Source organism: Megalops cyprinoides, chromosome 3 (genome assembly GCF_013368585.1).
Source record: "Megalops cyprinoides isolate fMegCyp1 chromosome 3, fMegCyp1.pri, whole genome shotgun sequence".
NCBI lineage: Eukaryota > Metazoa > Chordata > Actinopteri > Elopiformes > Megalopidae > Megalops > Megalops cyprinoides.
Genome location: NC_050585.1, coordinates 40,082,501 through 40,104,893, shown reverse-complemented (window position 1 = coordinate 40,104,893; position 22,393 = coordinate 40,082,501). Strand labels below are relative to the sequence as shown.

The following is a 22,393-nucleotide window of genomic DNA, read 5'->3' as shown; positions in this document are numbered from 1 at the left end:
AGTAACAAACTACTTTGCAGTCATTCCCGGTTGTACAGAAGTTGTTCATTTTTGTCAGTTTGAAATGGTATTGCTCATTCTGATGGCTGTTTGAAGGCTTGGAGTTTTTCAGAGGACCAAGTTTCCCTGGTTGGCATTGACTAGGCTGAGAGACAAGATGGATGTCTCTGTGCTCATAAGGACTGCCCTTAAGTGTTAGCTCTTATGCAGAGATTCGTTGCTCGAACAGGAGAGATGCTGTAGCAGTCATTGGTACTTACACTTGCACAGCATTGGTACACAGCAATGCCAGCTTGAGTTCAGTGTGCAGTTTCCTGCGCTTACTGCGGGATACAGAGAAGGGGAACAGAACAAACATGGCTCTGCTGTTGTCGTGACGCATTTGGTAAATAGAAAAGATGATGATTTATTTTCTTGTCAAACCATTTCCTAAGCTGCAAAAGGTGAGCAGGTCTGCAGCACAGGTAAGGCCACCCCCCTCAGAAAAGTGCCTACTCTCAGTAGTGTTGGTGTCACGTTTGGTGTTCTTACTTTTCTCGTGTTGGTTTTTGTCGTTCGATATTACCATTGTAATGATGTTAACGTGCGTTCTGAGGGGTGTTAAATGTAACTCCTAACCTGTCTTGCACTGGTAAAATTCTTTGGTGAAGTGTGCCAGATTTCTTTTCTTTCGGGCAAGGGACCAATATACTGTGATCATTCTTTTTTTCCTTTTTCCTTTAAAGTTTGATTCTAGTGGGGTGATTTTAGGATTCAGCAGTAAGAGGCAATCTTAGAAACAGTAGAGTCCCGTATTCACTTATCAAGTGGCAACCACAAAAATACGCAAGAGGCAGGAGAAAGCAAAAACTGGTCGTGAATCAGAGTAGCAAATAGTGGTAGGAGAGTGAGGCTCCATACTGCGTGGAGCTTCTGTGTGCCTCTGCATTGATTGGCTGTCTGTTCTGATCTGTTGGGGCTTAAAGGATACTACAGGCTCAAAGATTAATTAATGCCTTTGTTTTGTCTGCATGTGTTTGCTCTGTGTCTGTATGAATTGGATAAGTAATCTGTGTACTGTATTGTACAGTGGCTACTCAATGAGGTGGATAGATGGTTGTTGTGGTTTTCTGTATATGTTGTGCACATTTATATTTTCTATATTTTGTCCAGCGAGGCTTGTACTTATTTCAAAGTCTTGCTGGAATGATACTAAGGTGGGTATCCAGGATACAGGTTGTTTGTGTGTAGTACTGATGCTATGATATGGGTGGTATCCAGGATACAGGGTGTTTGTGTGCGGTGCTGATGCTGTGATACTGAAGGTATCCAGGATACAGGGTTTTGTTTGTAGTAATGGTGCTATCCTATTGAGGGTATCCAGGATACAGGGTGTTTGTATATTAATTATAATAAGTTATTGTGGGTACGCTGTGTACAGGATGCGCTGTGTGTGTGTGTGTGCGTGTGTGTGCGTGTGTGTGTGTGTGTGTTAATGTGGGTATTAATGGCACAGGCAGTACTCAGTGTGTGCATGAGTATGAATGAGCTTGTCTCTTTCTTCCAGTACAGCACCTTTGACCCCTGCAAGCAGCTGTGGTGCAGTCACCCTGATAACCCCTTCTTCTGCAAGACCAAAAAGGGCCCGCCCATTGACGGCACCAAGTGCGCAGCTGGGAAGGTGAGAGTGTGTCGGACACACACACGTACATCTGCATACCACCTCTCCCTTAACTCCACCCATTCATTTGAAGGCTATCACATGACCATCTCTCCTCCAATCAGAACTGCTTTAAAGGACACTGCATCTGGCTGACCCCCGACATCCTGAGGCAGGATGGCCACTGGGGCGCGTGGAGCAAGTTTGGGCCCTGCTCCCGGACCTGCGGCGGGGGCGTGCGCTTTCGGACACGGCAGTGTGACAACCCGCTGTGAGTAGGAGGGTCTGTGGGGGGTGCTGTTTCTCTGCATCGGAGATGTGGGCCTGTAGCAGTCAGCTGTTTACTCTCACCTGCTCAGCACATCTGAGGGCTGAACCTGCTCTCTTCACCCAAGCACTGAAACTAACTCAAATTCCACAGAAGTGGTGAACCAACAAACAACACGAAACCAAAATATACCAGCATGTTTATTTTTCAGGGTTTTTCCACTAGCAGCCTTTAACTAGTGATTACATTTTAAAAACTGTTATTTTGTAATTGTGGAACATATGATACCATTATCATTATCATAAAACAGTTATAGTGATCGGGTAAGGCCTAGGTCTTATAGTGATAGCGCTTGACGTGATGCTTCCTAAAATTGTCCTCTGTCTGTGTGTCCTTCTCTCATCCACACCCTCCGCCTCCCAGTCCTGCTAACGGAGGCCGTACCTGCTATGGCCCCACCTACGAGTTCCAGCTGTGTAACACGGAGGAGTGCGGCAAGCTCCTGGCAGACTTTCGGGAGGAGCAGTGCAAGATGTGGGACCCTTTTTTCGAGTACCAGAACGCCAAGCACCACTGGTTGCCCTACGAGCACACTGACCGTGAGTGCCCCCCTGCTGGAAGGGGAGGGTTAGGATGTCCTAAAGTTCTGACCTCCTCAGTAATTTGGTAGTGGGGTGCTGGATGGAGGAGAAATATGAGAGGAGGAAAAAAATAATTTTATTTTCTCACCAGGCAACCTTGTTCAGGGCTACACACATGCTTGAGCTCATATTTTACAACCTTTACCTACCTCATAGCTGGGCACCTAAGGAAATCATTCAGGTTAAACATCTGGCTACAGAATATAATGGCACCCCCCCAGATGGGAACCAGACCTGTCACCATCTGGATGTAGGCCCAGCTCCTTAACTTCTGTCTAAAGCAGGTTTCTATAGATACACTTGGTTAACACAGCGTTATCACATTAATTTTTCATTACAAGTCACTTACCTAGCTTCTGTTTCTTATATAACTGATGTATAGTGGTGGATATTTACTGAGGCACTATTTATATAAAGCAGTGTATCCCCTGCAATGCAACCTTTTGGTTACAAACCCAGGATGTTACCAATGACTCCACATTGTTGGGCCTTCTCGTAACATTGCATTACATGACTTTCTTGTCATGTAGCAGACAGTCTTATCCAGAGCAACTTACACAGTCTACAATTTTTACATGTTATCCATTCATACAGCTGGATGTTCACTGAGGTAATTGTGGTACCTTGCCCAAGGCCACAGCAGCTGCGCCCCAGCAGGGAATCAAACTAGCAACCTTTCGGTTACAAGCCCTCCTCCCGACCACTATGCTATACTGCCTCATAACAGTGTAGAGGATGGAACTGTGAGGCATTTAAAATAGGTTTAAATATTCATTTTGGATTGCTGTAAAACTCTGAAGCTATCAGCAACTGAAGTCGAAACTCCTTTGCGGTGCTCTCTGTCTCTATTCGATGGGCCCAATTCTACCTGAACCAAGGAAACCTGTGTTTTATTACACACCTAGCTGCCAGCAGCTACTGCCTCAGCCACTGAACTGTGCACCAGCTATTTGTAATGTAATGAAACACCTCAGATTACAATCGTCAGGAGGAAACTCCATTGAAATGGACTCAGCCCGGGCTAGTTACACACACAGCGATCCTCTCACACTTATTGTAATCCTGGGGCTTACAGTGAGTTACAGGAGGATATTATGTTTTATGGCGTACACTCGGCAGCTGTTATTTTAAGGTCTGTGCGGCTGCTTTTATTCAGATGAGTGGACCGGGAGAGGGGAGAGGGAGGAATCAATCAATCAGATTTAACTTAGTATGCTGTAGGAGCTATCGCAGAGCGTTCCACAGACTGCATTAATAACAGACAGGGCCAACTTGCTGTCATATTACAGTAAGCAGAGAGCCAACCAATGCTGTTTGTGAATAGTGAGATCTCCTAATGTTGTATCATAATGTATGCATTGCACGTAACATTTTCTCTTCAGAGGGTGACACTTTCACAAAGCAACTAATTTGAGAGCTTAACCCACTCTTTTCATGTAGTCTAGATTGGTCAGAACTGGGTCATAATGGGATCTCAAGGGTCACAGCTGGACCAGTGCTTAAAATCACTGGTGCCAGGTGTCCCTTGTGGACCACCATACCTCCGAGTGAGAACACAGTGGTTTGGAGACTGGCATACATTTACATTTTACATTTATTTATTTAGCAGACGCTTTTATCCAAAGCGACTTACAAAAGTGCATACAGTAGGTACAGCGACAGTACGGGGACAGGATGTGTACAGTTCCACAATGAGACAGTTCTCAGCTGAGAGCAAGGTCTGTTTGAGGACGCAGTACTATCAGATTTTTACAATTACAGCCTAAAGGGCAACTAGTACGATTTACTTTCGAACGGCAAACTTCAACAACTTCAAGCGGCACAATGAGCGTCAGGGTAAAGGCGGCAACAAGAGACAAAATTTAAAAGCACAATTTAAAAAGCACAGCAATTTATGACAGCACTGATGGGCGGGGGGGGGGCAGCAATTGTGTGCTGGGTCAGTCCAGGTAGAGTCTGAAGAGGTGCGTCTTCAGGCCCCGTCTGAAGGACTGGGGTGAAGGAGCTGTCCGTAGCGAGACCGGGAGTTCGTTCCACCACTGGGGAGCGATGTAGGCGAAACGTCGATGTCTGGCAGAACGAGCACCTCCTGCCTTGACCATGCAGGGAGCAAGGCGTCCAGTTGCTGCTGAGCGTAGGGGTCGGGCTGGTGTGTAGGGCTGGATGAGTTCTTGGAGGTAGGCAGGGGCTGTCCTGTTGACTGCAGAGAAGGCGAGGGTCATGGTCTTGAATCTGATCCTGGCAGCGACAGGAAGCCAGTGGAGGGATTTCAGCAGGGGAGTAACATGGGAGAATTTGGGGAGGTTGAAGATCAGTCGGGCAGCTGCATTCTGGATGAGCTGGAGAGGGTGGGTGGTGCATGCTGGGAGGCCTGCAAGGAGAGCGTTGCAGTAGTCCAGTCGAGGGAGAACTGTGGCCTGGATAAGGAGCTGCGTCGCGTATGTGGTTAGGAACGGGCGAATCCTCCTGATGTTGTGGAGGAGGAATCGGCAGGTCCGTGATACGCATACATTGACCTCACACTCACCTGATGGCAGCTAAGGCCACACCCCTCCATGTCCTCTCCCCTCAGCTCATCTGTGTCTCTGCCCTGTGTTAGTCTTGTATAGTGTAAATCTTAAGAGCTCTGCTAATGGTTTTTCAGATTGGAAGGGCTCGGTCTGATTTTACAAGCAGAAGGTTTCAGCGATGAATAAGAGACCTCCCTCCCTTCTCCCCCAGTACTTGCTTGGAACCAAAGGCAACTTTTTTTCTCTCTTTTTATGGAGAACGAGTGGAAATATAATTACCTGGAGATGGCATATCCAGTGTTCCACTCCTCCCGGACTCCAGGTCTTATTACGTTCTGTGAACTTCAAACCCTGCGAAACGGATGCTCCAGCCTGACCCTGTCGCTCTTCCAAACCACCGTCCTCTCCTCTTTTGGAATGGCGAGTATGAGGCAGGGGTGCGCCCCCCCCCCCCCCCAGACCCAACACCGCTGCGGTGGGCGGGGTTTACTCAACGGGCCAGATAGGAGCGGCAGAAGGGCTGCCTCTTCTTCCAATCCATCCTGTCCACGTTCTGAATTCAGGGGCGAAAAGGCTGTTGGCTTGTTCCTTTGGACTAGTTGTGTTTCGGGTGGATGCTGATGAAACACACACACACATATCTGGGGGAGCTCCACACTGCACTGTTGAGGGGAGGGTAGTTTGGGGGGGAAGGGACCTAGCCCTTTAATAATAGGTCCCACTGCTCCTCTCCTACATTAGAAACACACTTAAGCACTTTACTCAGCTGAGTGCTGCCTTTATGGAACCGATCCAACTGCTCCTAGCTGTCTAGAGAATGTTAATCATTTGAAAGGAGCTGGAAAACCTGGAGAGGATCTGAGCCCTTGAGGACCTGGACTGGGCAACTCTGACCACAGAATGTACTGGGGACTGGAAAGCTGTCCGTGGGGTGTTCGGGCTTCAGATAGAGAAAATAGAAGGCTTGGCTCTTTCACACTGAGAAACAATGCAGATAACAGCAAACCATAATGATAACACTGTCATCTGCTAGGACTCTAAGGAAAGAGCTTTTTTTTTCATTTGAGACACCTGTCAGTCAGCTCATTTGTGTTACATTTCATGACTTTTTTGTTAATTGCTTAATTTAGCAGACACTCTTATCCAGAGCAATATACAGAGGTTATAGTTTTACAAGATATCCATTTATAGAGCTGGGGGAAATTCTGGGTTAAGTACCTGGCCCGAGGGTACAGCAGCAGTGCCGCAGCAGGGAATCAAACCAGCGACCTTTCAGTTACGAGCAATGTTCCTTACCGTTATGCTACACTGCCCCATGAGCACTTGAGTCATGCTCAAATCTATCTGCATCCTATCATAATATGGCAATGATTGTACAGATATATTTTGTCATTTAAATGGTATGTAACTACAGCTGGTTGTTCCATTTTACTGAACTGAAGTCAAGTTCTGACAACAGAACGGGAGGGCACAGGTGGAAATTAGTTTCACACGAATTGTGAGAAAAACATTTCACACTGCCATTTTTTCCACAGAGGTTCCTAATCCGGCATTTGTTCAGTGTAGCCACAAGACCACATTGATTTTACTATAGCTCTGAGTAAGGAATTTAAGCAAGTAATTTAAGCAAGAAGTGCATTCTTCTTTTTCTTTTTTCTTTTTTACCTCTTCTTTTTCTGAATGCTAACTGCGCTCTCCCTCTCCAGCCAAGGAGAGATGTCACCTGTACTGCCAGTCAAAGGAGACGCAGGACGTGGTGTACATGAAGAGGATGGTGCATGATGGGACACGCTGCTCTTACAGCGACCCCTACAGCGTGTGCGTACGAGGAGATTGCGTGGTGAGTGTCACGGCTGTGCTCCGGGACTGTGTGATGTAGGCGCCAACTTTGCCGGGAACTCCTGACATCAGAAATCTGCTACAATAAACCAATTAGTGTTCCTGAAATATCATTGGACACAATTATCATACTCTGCACTGCTCTGCTCCACATGGCCAATGAATTCTGTGCCCTTTTTATGATGTCATCATTGCCCCTTATGAAGTCATAAATATTTCTGTATGGTGAGGGTCATTTGTGTGCCTTTTTTCAAGTCAGAAGCCAGCAGTGATGTCATCTGTGTACCAAGACACACAATAATAATAGTAATAGTAGAAAATGAATCTTATTTTGAATGATGACCTAAAATGTGTGCAGAGCTAAAACTCTCTTCAGCTGCTTGGTGTTTTACTCTACCACCAATGTAACAGCTCCCCACAGATATAGTACCTCAGATGCAACAACTCCCCACAGGCATAGTACATCTGCCAAATAAAATATCCACCAACATTATCAGCTGCATAGCTTACATCCAGACTTGTATACAGTAGCTTGCATTTTAAATATTCATCTGAAAATCTGGATGTTTGCACAATAAATTCAGGTTACATGACCTGCTCAAGGATTTGAACCCACAACCTCCTGATTATGAGGCCAGCAGGGGAAAGCTGATGGGGTAGAGATAGGAGTGGGGTGGTGGTCTAAGCACCCATTCACCCCCAGAATCCTCTCTGTCCCTGCAGAAAGTGGGCTGTGACAGTGTGATTGGGTCCACGCTGCAGGAGGACAAGTGTGGCGTCTGTGCGGGGGACAACTCCAGCTGCAACATCGTCAAAGGCAACTTCACCCGCAGCGCCAAAAAACCAGGTATGCAACCCACGAATACTCCTCCTACCCCTTTCAGTGCCACCCCTATCCACTCCTCACAGCCACCAGTCCCCTCCAACACCACTACTACCCCCTTCAAATACTCCTACCCCCTCCAACACCACCCCTACCCCTTCCTACAGCCCCCACTCCCCTCCAGCATCACCTTCACCCCCTCCCAACAGCCCCGAACTGCTACAACACCACCACTACCACACCCGCCCCCCCCAACCCACTGCAACAGCACCTGTACCCTCTCCCCGCACCCCTCCAGCACTCCTACCCCCGCCCCACACAGACAGACACACTGCACATATCCTTGCTGTCAGCAGGGAAGAGGCAGTGATTTCAGGATTATGGAATATCCTAAACATTTTTATTAACAGAAAACTTGATCACAACAGAAAGCAAACATTGAGGAGATCGTAATGTTTTTAACAGATCATTCCTCTTGAATAGAGGCATTTATATAATTTGAAAATGCAAATGAATTAATGTGCTATATGATGATATGGCTCAGACTAATTTCAGTTCATTTTAGTCCTGGTTTATTTTACAGCTGGAGAGCGCCCCCAGGTGTTCAGTATGAGTAACAGAAATGGAGCAAGCAGTGTTTCCAAAAAAGTTTCAAAAAGTTTTCAATACAAGGAAGTGGTCCAAACCCTTTAAATGACCTCACACGCTATGACCTCATTGTGAAACAGGCTAAATATGATTTAAGTGAAAACAGGAGGAAAAGGGAATGTCAAATCCCAACCTGTCCCACTGAGAATGTAATGATGAGATACTTGTACTGTCCAAACGTTTTGGAGCAAAAGCAAGTGATCAGCAGCTTATTGTGTTTTGTGCTTTTTCACAATCGGCTGTCCTCAGAACTGAGCAGGGCCAACGCCTTTTGCTAAGTAATGACAAGCAATCAAGCTGTAGGGTACTGGCTATACTAACACTGAAAAGCTGGATCAAAGTGCTGTAGTTGCTACCAACTACATTTCTGAAGAACAAAAAAAAAAAAAAAGAAACGCACATTATTCAATGATGTTGAACAGATTTCACTCACTATGTAGTGGTGGTTAAACGAGGTCAGAGACATTTTGATTTCCTGGCTTCTATTGGGGTAAATACGTTTAATGACAGATAATTCATTTTTGATTTGGGTTTTCTGGCAGCCACGCTCGCTTTGCAAGGCCAGTAACGAACTTCAGTAATGAAGCGCAGGCCTCGCTTGATCCAGAACTTTTAAGCGCTTTATTGTTACTGCTTTCTTGCACAGCCAAAGAAAGCCACTCTGCAATCCAAACTATTGATTTAAGCAGAGGAGATGAAAGTTTTGGATGAAAGAGGCATGTGTGAGTTGGCGCTCAAAGCATGAATGTACTTTGTGTATCAAAGTGTAAAAACAAACCAAAAAAAGTGTTATCTGTGTGCTTAGATCTCATCTGCTTTGCTGTTCCAGGTTTCCTCAAGATATTGGAAATTCCAAGAGGAGCAAGGCATCTAGTCATCCAAGAGTTTAAAGGGACAGAGCATATACTCGGTAGGCCGAACAGGGGATTCTGGATTTAAATCTGCATTTAATCTGAGTTTAAATCTGATTTTAAAAACTGTTTCTCTTAATCAATGCAACTTGTGAGTGTGTAATAGGGGAAGCAGGGAACCCTACCCTTTATTCAGTAATGTAAAAGAACCTGTTCTGAATTGCTGTAGATGATCAGCAAGCATTCCCCATAACATAAGAATCACCCTTCAAGAAGCGATCCATTTTACCTCAATCTAATGTGGCAACTCCACCTTTGCTTGAAATTATTTTAGCTTTTAACAAAGAAAAGTCTGATGATCTAAAGATAGAATCTCAGATCTCTTTGTTTTTGCAATAATGATCTAATGTAACTAAATTTCTTTGTAATAATTAAAATTATTTCATGCACAATGACAGTATTGCACTGCCCCATTAGAGACAAAAGGAATTGGTGGTATTTGTGATTCCTACAAATACTATAAATCTTCTTTATCACAAAAACAGGTATAAAGGAAGTTCCCTTTCTCCTCCTTGTAGCTTTGCTTAATATGCAGGGAATGAAGCTCTGAAACTAATTCTTTGATTCATATGTGCGCAGCTGGTGATTATAAGTTACAGCTTTAGTCTGAGTTTTGCTCTGTGTGAATTTCTGAGTGTGCAAAGCTCCAGTTCTCTGGCTGTGCCTCCACTGCCCTGGTGAGAGGCCGGGAATGACTCCATCAGGGTCTTAATTTACATCCACCCAGAAAAAATACTTCATCCAAATGTTAGGGAATCGATTAGTCTGGCCTGGCTATCTGTAACCTCCAACTGCTATCTTTGGCCTCGGTCAGCGTGGCAACTCCAGAAATGCTGAGCTGAGATTATTCTGAGCAAGCTGCTCTGTTGCTGCTGCCCCCCCCCCCCCCCCTCGCCCCCCCCAGCACTGAAGAACCAAGCCACGGGACATTTCTTCCTGAATGATGAGAACGAGTTCCCCGAATCCAGGACGGTCATCGAGAAGGGCGTGGTGTGGGAGTACCAGAATGATGACGACAAGGAGACGGTCCAGACCAGCGGCCCACTGAAATATGGCGTGCTGGTCATGGTGAGGGCAACAGGTCAATTTGAGTCTGCTCAGGTCAGCTGAGGTCAGCTCGGGGCAGCTCAGGTCAGCAGTCCAAATGTCATTTTTCCAGGGGGGTCATGCCCCTCTACTTAACTCAATAATTCAGGCTTAGGTGAAGGAATAGCCTAATATGCAGCCTAATAATTCAGTTTGGCTTAGGTTAAGTAATGAGTTTTACAAAATTAATAAGACCTCTTGTGAATTGAGAGTAGAACTGACCTTTCAGTTTGCCTGACCCAGCACAGGATTTAATACCTAGAGTCAACATGCTTCATTGTACTTTCGCCCTTTGGGGATTGCATGAAACTTTACACATTTGAAATATTTCTCCCTGACTCCTAGTTAAGCTTAGGGATGCGAATTCTGTGAGAAAAAAATGACTTTAGACAAGTCTGCCATGTGTGAAGATTTGCATGCAGTTTTTTCTCCTTTTATATATCACACCTACAAATTCGCCCTGTTGGCAAGAATAATTTTCTCTTTCCAACTGAACACTTTCCCTGGGGTTCATTTAAAAAAAAGCTTTTACCAGACAACTTATTTCATACTCCATTTAGATATTTATTTTAAGTGCAAATCGTAAGGCAAACTATCATTTACAGCCCTAGGTACCCCTTAAGTGCTAGGAATTGGGATCATGAGGACAGCCAATCAGAAACTAGTGCCCAGAAATGCAGGGATCTTAGAAGTATGTTTGGAAGACTGTTGGACGTATGTTTAAAGCTGTGTGTGACCTTTCCTCCCACAGATCCAGTCTCATGGAGACTCCAAGGTCACTCTGTCCTACAAGTACCTGATTGATGAGGAGCTGCAGTCCTCCATAGAGAGCAATGCCTTGCAGGAGGACTCCTCGTATTTTGAGTGGGCGCTGAAGAAGTGGTCTCACTGTACCAAACCCTGTGGGGGAGGTAATGTCCCACCTACAGGAAGTACATTCGTACTGTGAGGGGGTAATGACCCTGTGACAGAAAGTGAATGCGAGCAAAAAAAAATGAGGTTTATGCCTTTCTCACAGGAAATAGATATGCACAGTGCTAGAGGGGTAACATGGTCTAGAAAGAAGTGGATACATGCTGTTAAATAAGGGTAATAGCCTATTTACAGGAGGTGGACAGGTATAGAGGTGGGGGTGGAGTGCCTTGGCAGATTGGGAAACAGGCTTGTTTTAGGTTGCAGGCTTGATTTCCACATAGGAGAATGCTGTTGTACCCTTCCACAAGAAGTTGCTTCAATAAATATCCAGCTGTAACATGTAAAAATGTAGGGTATGCAGTGCTACACAATGGCCTCTGACAAGGCAATAAATAATGTAATGTTAAGGCAGGCCTTGCTGGCCTGTGCGAGGATGGTTAGATGAAAATTACAGGGCTTATAGACTGACCATCTGCTTTTTTATTGGGCAGTGTGTTACTTTATAGTAGCCTTGCAAAGAAGTCCCTTTCTGACAAAAGTGTCAAACAGTCAGGATGCTCTACCATGTGTAAGATGGGATGATGGAGACCATAGCTATATGCTGAAACATTGTGTTTCACCAGCTTCTCTTTCATCAAGGCATCTCTGGTTCCTAGTACCTAGGGATGCATGGATGTGCACGTGTCTTGTGTTAGGCTGTAACTGGAGGCCAGGCCGCATTAGGCCCTGTGTTAAGTCCTCCGCTGTCTCTGTGTGCTCTGGCTCTGGGAAGGCATAGATGTGTGTAGGTGTTGTGCTTCACTGTGGTAGCTGCTGTGTTAAGGCCTCTGCTGGTTGTGTGTGCTTTGGCTTGGTGAGCACATGGATGTGTGCAGGTTTTGTGTTAGCCCCCGTGTTAATGCCGCTGCTGCCTCTCTGTGTTCTCTTGCTCTGGAAAGGCGTGGAAGTGCGCAGGTCTTGTGTTAGCCCCTACGTTAACGCCTCCGCTGTCTCTGTGTGCTTTGGCTCTGGGAAGGTAAGCAGTACACGCGGTACGGCTGCAGGCGCAAGGCGGATGGGAAGATGGTCCATCGCACCTACTGCCAGAACATCAGCAAGCCCAAAGCCATCAGCAGAGACTGCAACCAGAAGGAGTGCTCCCAGCCTGTGTATGTATGCGTGCGCATGTGTGTGTGTACAGTAGTCTCACTCTGTATATGTGTGTGTGTGTACCATATTCTCTGTGTGTATATGTGTGTGTACAGTGTTTACTCTGTGTATATGTGTGTGTGTGTGTACCATATTCTGTGGGTGTTTGTATGTGTTTGTGCCATATTCCCCCCTGTATATGTGTCTATACCATATTCTCTGTGTGTACTGTATATGCGTGTACCATATTCTCTGTGTGTACTGTATATGCGTGTACCATATTCTCTGTGTGTATTGGTGTGTGTGTGCCATATTCTCTCTGTGTGTATGTGTTTATATGTGCAGTATTCTCTGTGTGTATTGGTGTGCATACCATATTCTCTGTGTGTATGTGTGTGTGTGTGTGTGTGTGTGTGTGTGTGTGTGTGTGTGTGTGTGTGTGTGTGCTATATTCTCTCTGTGTGTATGTGTTTATATGTGCAGTATTCTCTGTGTGTATTGGTGTGTGTACCATATTCTCTGTGTGTATGTGTGTGTGTGTGTATGTGTGTGTGTGTGTGTGTGTGTGTGCGATATTCTCTCTGGGTGTATGTGTTTATATGTGCAGTATTCTCTGTGTGTATTGGTGTGTGTACCATATTCTCTGTGTGTATGTGTGTGTGTGTGTATGTGTGTGTGTGTGTGTGTGTGTGTGCGATATTCTCTCTGGGTGTATGTGTTTATATGTGCAGTATTCTCTGTATATACAGTATGTGAGTGGGTAGCATGTCCTCTTTGTGTATGCGGTTGGCAGCTGGGTGACAGGGGAGTGGGAGCCATGCAGTAAGTCATGCGGGAAGACAGGCATGCAGCTGCGCTCGGTCCTGTGCATTCAGCCTCTGCACGACGGCACCAACCGCTCTGTCCACAGCAAGTACTGCAACGACGACCGGCCAGAGGCCCGCAGGCCCTGCAACCGACACCCCTGCCCCGCCCAGTGGAGGGTGGGGCCCTGGTCCGAGGTGAGTGTGTGGGAGGGAGGGAATGGGCTTTTTCTGGCTGCTTGTGTGTGCATATGTGTGTGCATACGGAGTATAGCAGTACATGTAGCATAGCACAGCATAGCAGGATGTGCATGTGCTTTATGTGTTGGTTTTTGCAGTATATATTCACAGTCTTTGTGCGTATATATGCAAGGGTGTGTGTGTGTGTGTGTGTGTGTATGTGTGCCTATGTGTGTGTGAGTGTGTATAGTCCTCATAGTGTGTGTGTCTGTGTGTGCGACAGTGTGTGTGTATGTGTGCTTGTGATTGTGTATAGTCCTTGTAGTGTGTGTGTGTGTGTTTGTGTGCGTGTGTGTGTGTATAGTCCCCACAGTGTGTATCTCTGTGCACTGCAGTGTTCGGTGACCTGTGGCAATGGCACTCAGGAGCGTCAGGTTCTGTGCCACACACGGGACAACAGCATTGGACTGTGCACTGAAACCAAGCCGGAGACCGTCCGGCCCTGCTTGCTGCTGCCCTGCACGAGTGAGTGATCCTGTGAAATGAAACGAAACTCACCCACGCTCACATTCACTGCTAATCATACGATACTACAGACTCTCACTGTTTCATCCCCTGTCCTGCTCTGTGTCCTGCTTAATAGTCATATATAATATTTAATCTGTATTCATGAATTCATTATTCACTCGCTCATGAAGTATGGCAAGCGTGTGGGGAAAGGGCCTGGATTAAGTACTAGAAGGTCGAACTGTGGGTTTGTGGAATATTGGGGGAGGGGACAGAGATTACTGTAGGTGACATGACTGAAATAGCCCATGAAGGACAGGACTGTTGACTCCATGCAGAGGAAAGACCGAAATTGTTAGTTATTCCACAGGGAATGAGGTCCATCTGATTTTTCTCTCTGTGTCTGCTTTCCAGAGGGCTCTCCTGACCACAACAGCAAAGGGAACTTCCTGATTCACTGGCTGTCCCGACCAGACCCAGAATTTCCCTTCCAGAAAATCTCTTCAAGTAAACGCCCGCTTTATAACTCTGGCTTTGGTCTCTGCAGCTCGCCCTCTCTGATCTGGTCCCTGCCTGTCTCTCTGTTCCTGTCCCTGCGGGGAAAATTCCCCTGACCTCCTTTCGGGGGTCTCTTCTGGATCCCTTGCTGTGGGAGGTGACAGCCTCCGTGCCATTTCTGTTTCTCTCTTTCCTACTCTCCCTGTGGAGTTCCTTGTTGTAAAGCTGGCCTCTTCTCTTTGCCAGACAAAATTAAAAAAAAACACCTGCGCCTGATTGGTGGTTTTGAAACTGGAGAGATCGGCGACGAGGGTTAGCCTTGTGATTGGGCAGTGGATGCGGACTCTCTCTTGTGATTGGTTAAGCTCTTTAAAAAGGCATATTCTCTGTGCCGTTGGAGCAGCAGGTACTGAAAATAAGAAAGAAGACAAAATGAAACAGACAAATAAAATGAAAGCTTTACTGCGAACGTGGGCTTGTTTTACTGAGGACATGAACTGAGTGCTGATTTCACATCCTGGTTCATTTTTGGATAGAAAGAAATGAAACACAAAATATAACAGCAGGAAATACCACAACAAAAATGACAACAGCAACAGCAACGAACCTGCCCCTCGTTAACGCAGTGCAGTTCTTCACGTCTGTATTGATAACGATCATACAGTTTCACACAAGTTGAATCTTATTTGCATAATCCCTTTGGCTGCTGTTGATGACTTTGCTCCTTGACTGTTATGTTTAGTTTGTTTTGGATTAAGTGTTTGGGAAGAGGGTGGGTGTATATTATGAATGGATTTTTGAACCAGTGGGTTAGCTGCTTAGATGTTTTAGGAAAGGGAATTCTTCTTGTTGTCTGATCAATATGTGTTTTTGCCCTGGCAATGGATCATGTTTTTTTTTTATATCATACACATACTGTAAACAAATCCCGTATGTTAGAATAATTTCAGTATGCTTCACAGTTTACATCTGTGTGGTGTGTGTGTATGTGTGTGTGTGTGTGTGTGTGTGTGTATGTGTGTGTGCCGTTGTGCATAAACACGCGTGTGTCTGCATCTGCCTGTCTCCATGTACGTGTGCAAGTGTGTATGTGTGTGTGTGTCCCTGGTGGACAGAAAGAGCTGCAGAATACCTCATTTAACCTAATCTGAAAAAGTTCCATTGTGTCATGAACATTAGGCGAGGAGAACTGCCTTACTTTGACTGAATGTAGTGCTGCGTGTGTCTGGGGGAAATGACGGCATTCATAGCAGGATTTGTAAAATAAGCAGCTTTAAATTGTAAACATGAAAACAGTGAAGATATAGGGCTGAATCTGACTGTAGGATGCTTCACGGGGGTGGAAGGATACGCCACAAGGCTTTTCTCAAATCTACAGACATGTCATTTCACCATGGTTGTGTGTCACTGTTGTCACAATGTAGCGAGCTATAGCCTAAATATTTATGCAGGATTTGGGAAAAATGCCTGTGGGCCAATCCATGTAGTGTGCTGCAGAACTGTAAATAGTGTTGGTGTTGACTGTATTTACTAATGCTCATGACTGTTACCTGTTTACTTTTTAAACAACAGCTTTGAAAGTAAAGGTAGCACCAGTATACAGTACAATTATAATTTCCCAATAAGGCATTAATGACTGCTTTATAAATCCTTAACAGATGTGCTGTTGATATTTAGTAGAGCATTAATAAGTGTTAGTAAATTTGTTTTTAAGGGGGTGGTTAGGGTCACAGGAATGAGAAAATTCCACACAGGGTTATAATATGCAGTTATATTTTATGTATATGTCCTTCTGAACAGTGCACAATATCCTATGGAATTATCTAATTCAGGAAACCCAACCCAACCCAAATTCCTCCTTAATAACACATTTACTAACATATATTAAGATTGAATTGAATCTAAGAAAAGTATTAAGTGGTTTTAATGCAGTTTTTAGTGCTTTACAAAATGTTTATAAGTGGACTGTAGACTCCAGTGTTATCAGTGTGGTTATATACCATGGGTCAGTTTTTTGTCTCTGGCCTTCTTCGTAGGGCTGGGCAGTGTTGGGAAGACATTGTTTGAATGGGCTCATATGATTAATGTCTATATTACATGCACTTTGATTTATCAGGGAACCTTTATTAATATTTTGTAATTGTGAAAAAGAACAATTTTGTTTAATATGATAATTCACGTGCCATTCTACTTTTTACATCAACATGGAATTATTTTATTTATTTGATAATCTATTCAATTATTTATTGTTTATTGATAGTTTGATTACCTGATTCATATTTGAAGTAATGAAGTACTTAACCAAAGTGGCTGTGAACTCTACTCTTTTTCAGAGTTTATTTTTTCCTCACGAGAAAAAAGAAAAGGTAAATATCTACCACAGTACAATTACATCCTATTGCTTTGGGTTCTGTCATTACCTACTAAAAAGTTGAACAAATAAAAACAAGGAAAATCAAACTGGCCTGTCTGACTTTTGTCTTGTATGTTTATGTTAGAATTAAAGCAACTGCTAGCCATTTGCAGGTAAAATTTTGAATAAATTCAAGGACAGAGAATCTATAGCCAAAAACCAAAAGTGAAGTTCACACAATAATTACATGCTCTCAAAATGTTGTTTCCTTTCTGTTGAACAGACAGACACAGTGAATTGATCTATAGAGCATAAAGGAGTGGAGAAAGACAACCGCCTGTATTCAAGTTACCTGGTTGGAGAAAAACATCAATCAGAATCTTTGGCAGGTTTGGAGGATTACAGTAGAAAATAGTGGCAAGGGAACTGGGCTTGAAACCAGGAGGTTGCTGGGTCAACTCTCTTATGTCACTCCGTCTTTGTGCCCTTGGTAGGGTACTTGATGTGAGTCAATTCAGTAAGTATCCAGCTATACTTGCGTAATGTGCAGATTGCCCTGGACATGGGTGTCCACTAAGCAAATGAATAATTCATTAGAATGTATTCAGTTAAAAATGTGTATGCCTATTTTACTGAAATTATGTGCCCAACTTCTCCAGTTCCAGCTCGTGCAGCAGTGGTTAAGGCTGACCGAAAGCGTCTTTGCCAAAACATCAAAATTCTTCGGTTTGTTCAAGGAGCTGAATGTCTCTCTCTGTTTACATGCCCTGTGAAATAGGAACACAAAACTCACCAGTGAAAAGAGCCTAGATCTCGTCCCCCGTGACACGACCACTCCAGCACAGCAGGCAGCCCTGCTCTCACCTGACAAGGGACACTCTTTCACTGAAACTCCCCTATTCCTTCTTATTCCTCCTTCACCTGTCTGCTGTTCCTGCTGTCCTCCACAGCCTTGCACTCCTGTGTGGCCTTCTGCTGCCCCGCCCTCCCCTCGGAACTCAGCCGTCTGCTTTTTTTTATCTTGCAGGCCAGCGCTGTCAGGGGGACAAGTCCCTCTTCTGCCGCATGGAGGTGCTCAGCAAGTACTGCTCCCTGCCCAGCTACAGGCAGATGTGCTGCAAGTCCTGCAAGGAGGGCAACTACACTGCTGGCCCTGGGAATCACACCACAGCTCCGACCCCTGCAGCGAGGAAGGATACCACTGATCCCAGTCACACAAGCAGGAGTTACACCACAGATCCAGCCCATACATCGAGGAAGTATACAACTGATCCTAGTCAAACAAACAGGAGTTACACCACAGATCCAGTCCATACAACAAAGTATACCACTGATCATAGTCATGCAAGCATGAATTATTCCACAGTTCCCACCCAGACAACCAGGAAATACCCCTCATTTACCAGTGGCATCACAACTCTCAGTCCTACAACCACTTCAGCTGAAACTACAGTTCCCAGCATCTTCATTACCACAGAAGACACAACAGTTCCTAGCTCCAAAATTACTGCTGACATCACGCCCAGCCCTGCGTTCATCAACAATGATGTCACAATGCCCAGAACCACCATTGGCCGTAGTAACAACATAGTCCCCACCTCCTCCACCTCCACTTGGGCTGAGGTTGAGCACATGACTCCAAGAACCCCTAGACCAGCCAGAGCCCAAACCACTAAGGACAAGAGACCTAGAATTTCCACAGTCACAAGCCAGAAAAAGGTTGTGACACAGACCACCACCACCTCTGGCTCACCCAAGAGGAAGGAGGGGTCCAGAGAAAAGAACTCGCTGGACGTTCCATATGTGATCACCAGGACCGAAAACAAGATCTCGCAGAATCACTTTACTCCCCGAAAGAAGCACCCGCTGGAGAGAACACGCAACAAACGAATTCAGGAGCTGCTGGCCGAAAAACGGAGGCAGAACCTGCTCCTCAGAAGGGTGAAAACAAAAAGGAGCCTTTGAATGACGCTTCTGCTGCTCCTCTTCTACAGAGACCAGACTTCCCAGTCTAGCCGTAGCCAGTGAACTGCAGATATGGGGAGACAGAGAGCTCTCCTGTACGTGGTAATCAACCCAACCATTCATTGTGGTGACCTAAAAATTCTGAAATTGGCTATGAAAATACTGATTTAAAAAAGTTTGGGACCATTGTCAGTTCAAAGGACAGTTCTCTAGCTCACCTAATTTTAGTTCACTGGCTGCCACTGTTTCTTCACAGAATAGATTTTTTTTATAATTGTAAAATTAAATTACTACTCTGTTAGGTCGTGAAAAACAGCAACAAAGCCATGACTAAACTCTATGGTGCATATGTGGCCTTTGGTTTGCATTTAAAAGAAATGACAAAGTGAACTGTTTGAGGGAGAAACCTCTTAACTTTAAACTAAAATTGCCTTTAGGTTTTCCCTCTTAGGATATATTAATGGGGCCATTTCACTGCTGTTGATCGTTGCATCAGGCTTATCCTTCACTGGCGTTACTGAATTATGGGTATTCTTCACATGAGGCTTCAAAACCTCTCTGAATTTCCTCCCTCTGTCCTTTCATTGTAGGATTAAGGCATACTTTTAGAACTGAACCCACACAAAGATCATTGCACTTTACCACAGGCCCAGGTGGAGTCTGGGTAATCTGCTCTGGAGAACCGTTAGGACTTTTACACCTCAGGATTCCTGTAAATGTTTGGTTAAACCATAGCAGGAAGTAACATTGTGCTACCTGGTCACATTAATGCTAATCAGTGATCAGAGTTATTTATTTTATTCACAAGGTTATACTTCTTTAAATATTTTAATCCCCCGTCCCACCAACCAGAGCAGACTAAAGCTAAAACACAAAGAGGTTATAGTAGGAAAGTAAATATGGTGAGTATCTTAGGCTTTACTTCACTGGCTTTTTACTTCATTTGGTCTGTGCCATTCTTGTTCTTGCCCCTTTATGTCTATTGAACAGGCTATTGTCAAACCCTGACAAGCACTATTGTGGTCTGGGAATAAAACTGTGCAATGGAGAGCAGAAGCATAACTTTGCAGAAGGTTGGTTGCTTGACTGTAGAAACAGCCTCTTCGAATAGAGTGTGGCTGGCTTTACCTGCAGGGGCTGCTTGCTCACGCTGTCTGACCCTCTCCCTGTTTTAAGCACACAGTCAGGTGATCCACTCTTTCTGCTGCAGGCCCCCTCTGGCTCCTTCAAAATGAAAGGAAAATGAGCATGTCTTCTCAGAACTTCGGAGTGATATTGGCAAATCTTTTGATTAATGTTTTTTTGTTTTGTTTTGTTTTGTTTTCACTTTGAAATATCCAGAGTAATATATAAGAATAAGGTAGTATTTGAGATTAAAGTGAATCTGTCGTAAAACAGACAGAAAAGTGGATTAGTGGAAGATTCACGCCAGTTGTGCTCTGAACGCTAGATCCTTTGAAACAAAAGTCAGAGTGATATTTTACAGTTTAACAACTAGTTAACTTTGATTTTCTCCATTCAGTTCATAAGTGGTCTATCTCATGTATCAGTGAGAGTTTTCATCTCATAAGTTCTTTCAGAGTCGATCCAATTATATTTTCCAATATTAGAAACCTTATCAATCACTTTTGTGTGTTACATTTTTAAGCAATACAAAAAAAGATTAAAAAAAAAAAAAACTTTTTTTTGTTTTTACCTATTGCATCATGACGGAACATCACAGAGCATGTTATTCCTCTCAGTGCCATTTAACTCAATATTCACCTTGGAACATCTGCACATCTGCTTGAGATTTCCCTGTGCAATATGTGTACATATGAATCAGAACTTTATTTTTAATATTTATTAAAGATCATGTGTCTGTGGTATTTTGCACATTGGTTGTTGTGTGACTTTTTTCGTTGTGTAGCTAAGCTGTGCATCCCCCCACACATGGGAAAAAGTGACTGACGTTCATGTAAGCCCCGGACCTTTACCACCTCTGCATTAAAAGAGTTTGGCTTTTGCATTAAAATGCCCAAGACCTCAGTCACTACTCTCTGTATATGAACAAATCTAGGCCAAATTTACATACTTAAAAAGGGTTGTTATACTGTCAACCACTACTTTCTATCAACAAATCATAAATTATTTAAAACTGCTAATTGGCTATGGTTGTCTACTTTGTGCATCAGTGTGACACACTGGTCACAGCATACACAGTCAGGACCAGTAAAGTCCAATGTCTTCTCCTATTCCTTTGGAGTCCCGTAAGGCTCTGTGGCCTGAGGCTCAAATGGACCTGAGGCAATTTCATCACTAGTAATAGTATGTTGTAGAGGAGCCAAACTGTAGTGGCCAGCTGTGTTTTTGAGCACAGCAGACCAGAGAAACCAAGAGTGACGTAGTGATATAGGTATGCCTGTGGAAATGGACCTAATTTTACTGGATTGGTGTTTCGCAGATCCTGTGCAGATTCACCTATTGATCACCTGGATGGCATATGCTATTCTCTCATCCCTCTCAATGAACCAGTGCACATCTAATACAGATCAATGAATCTGTGCAAAATATTACCAGCCTCGGTCAAAACAGACAATCTCATTCACACCATAGTGACGCTAGGAAATGAGTAGAGTATGAAAAACAGAAATGTGTTGAGACATACACCCTCTGGCCACTAGATGGCAGACTATAGCCTTTTTTTCCTGAAGTCCCGGTGTGTGAATTGCCAGGAGCTGTGACCCACCTTCTACATGTCATTATTACATCATTCCTATAGCAGCAATGTCCCAGCCACGTTTTTTAGAACATCTCGTTCCCTGGAAAGACACTACGTTCTCTGATTTCTGTTCCCACTGGGTCCTTGGACCTTTTTCTTAAAAAAATGAAAAGGTCCAATGTGTTTTTGAACTGTTGTTGTTATTATTTATTTTTATTAGAAGGCCAAGCACTGAAGATTTGGATCCTATTGATTTTGCTTTTATTATGATTATTATATTTGACAATAATACTGATGGTACTACTATTACTACTACTACTAATAATAATAATAATAATAATAATAATAATAATAACTGTTATAAGTATACTCATTTATACAGTTACTGTGCAGATGCTTCCCGCCCATATGGTCTCTCAGGCTGTGGCACTCCGATATGTACTGTGCTGCTAAAGTTGCAGTGTTTCCCTGCCCCAGAAGAATTAGTCATTTCTCTTCTTCTTCCACTGCTTAAACATGAGGAGGTATATTTCAAAATATTTGAAGTATTTGTCTCTAATTGTTTGGAATTTATTACAATGTAGGAGAAAGTGCTCTGTCTCTACCTCACCTGTTTCACAGTGACCAAATAGCCTTTCCTCTTTTGATTTCCATGACTGTCTGTGTCTACCTTTTTCAATAGCTAAGGTCACTGTGGTCACTGAGCCTGCACTTGGTCAGGATCTGTCTCTGCTTTGTCATTTTTGATTTGGGTTAGTTGGTTTTAGAGCCAGCTGACTTAGGGGGCTCAGTTCTTGGAAGTGCCTTAAAATGCAGTGAGTTATGGGGACTCTGTGTATGTTCTCTCTTTCTCTCCCTCTCTCTCTCTCTCTCTCTCTCTCTCTCTCTCTCTCTCTCTCTCTCTCTCTCTCTCTCTCTCTCTCTCTCTCTCTTTCTCTCTGCTGCAGTTTTGTTTCTGTGTTTTTCTGCCCTGCTGCC

General features: G+C 44.2%; 1 protein-coding gene across 1 annotated transcript in view; it reads left to right on the top strand.

The window, feature by feature from the left end:
* LOC118774527 (A disintegrin and metalloproteinase with thrombospondin motifs 2-like) overlaps positions 1–18,714 on the top strand; it is an 85,332-nt gene extending 66,618 nt beyond the window's left edge. The window contains exons 10-23 of the mRNA XM_036523874.1: positions 435–464; positions 1,547–1,660; positions 1,765–1,910; positions 2,331–2,506; positions 6,765–6,898; positions 7,621–7,744; positions 9,198–9,278; positions 10,184–10,347; positions 11,117–11,276; positions 12,296–12,428; positions 13,202–13,409; positions 13,787–13,916; positions 14,313–14,411; positions 17,777–18,714. Coding sequence (XP_036379767.1) covers positions 435–464; positions 1,547–1,660; positions 1,765–1,910; positions 2,331–2,506; positions 6,765–6,898; positions 7,621–7,744; positions 9,198–9,278; positions 10,184–10,347; positions 11,117–11,276; positions 12,296–12,428; positions 13,202–13,409; positions 13,787–13,916; positions 14,313–14,411; positions 17,777–18,714 — 2,637 coding nt within the window. The remainder of the gene's footprint in view (positions 1–434; positions 465–1,546; positions 1,661–1,764; positions 1,911–2,330; positions 2,507–6,764; positions 6,899–7,620; positions 7,745–9,197; positions 9,279–10,183; positions 10,348–11,116; positions 11,277–12,295; positions 12,429–13,201; positions 13,410–13,786; positions 13,917–14,312; positions 14,412–17,776) is intronic.
* Positions 18,715–22,393: the final 3,679 nt, after the last annotated feature.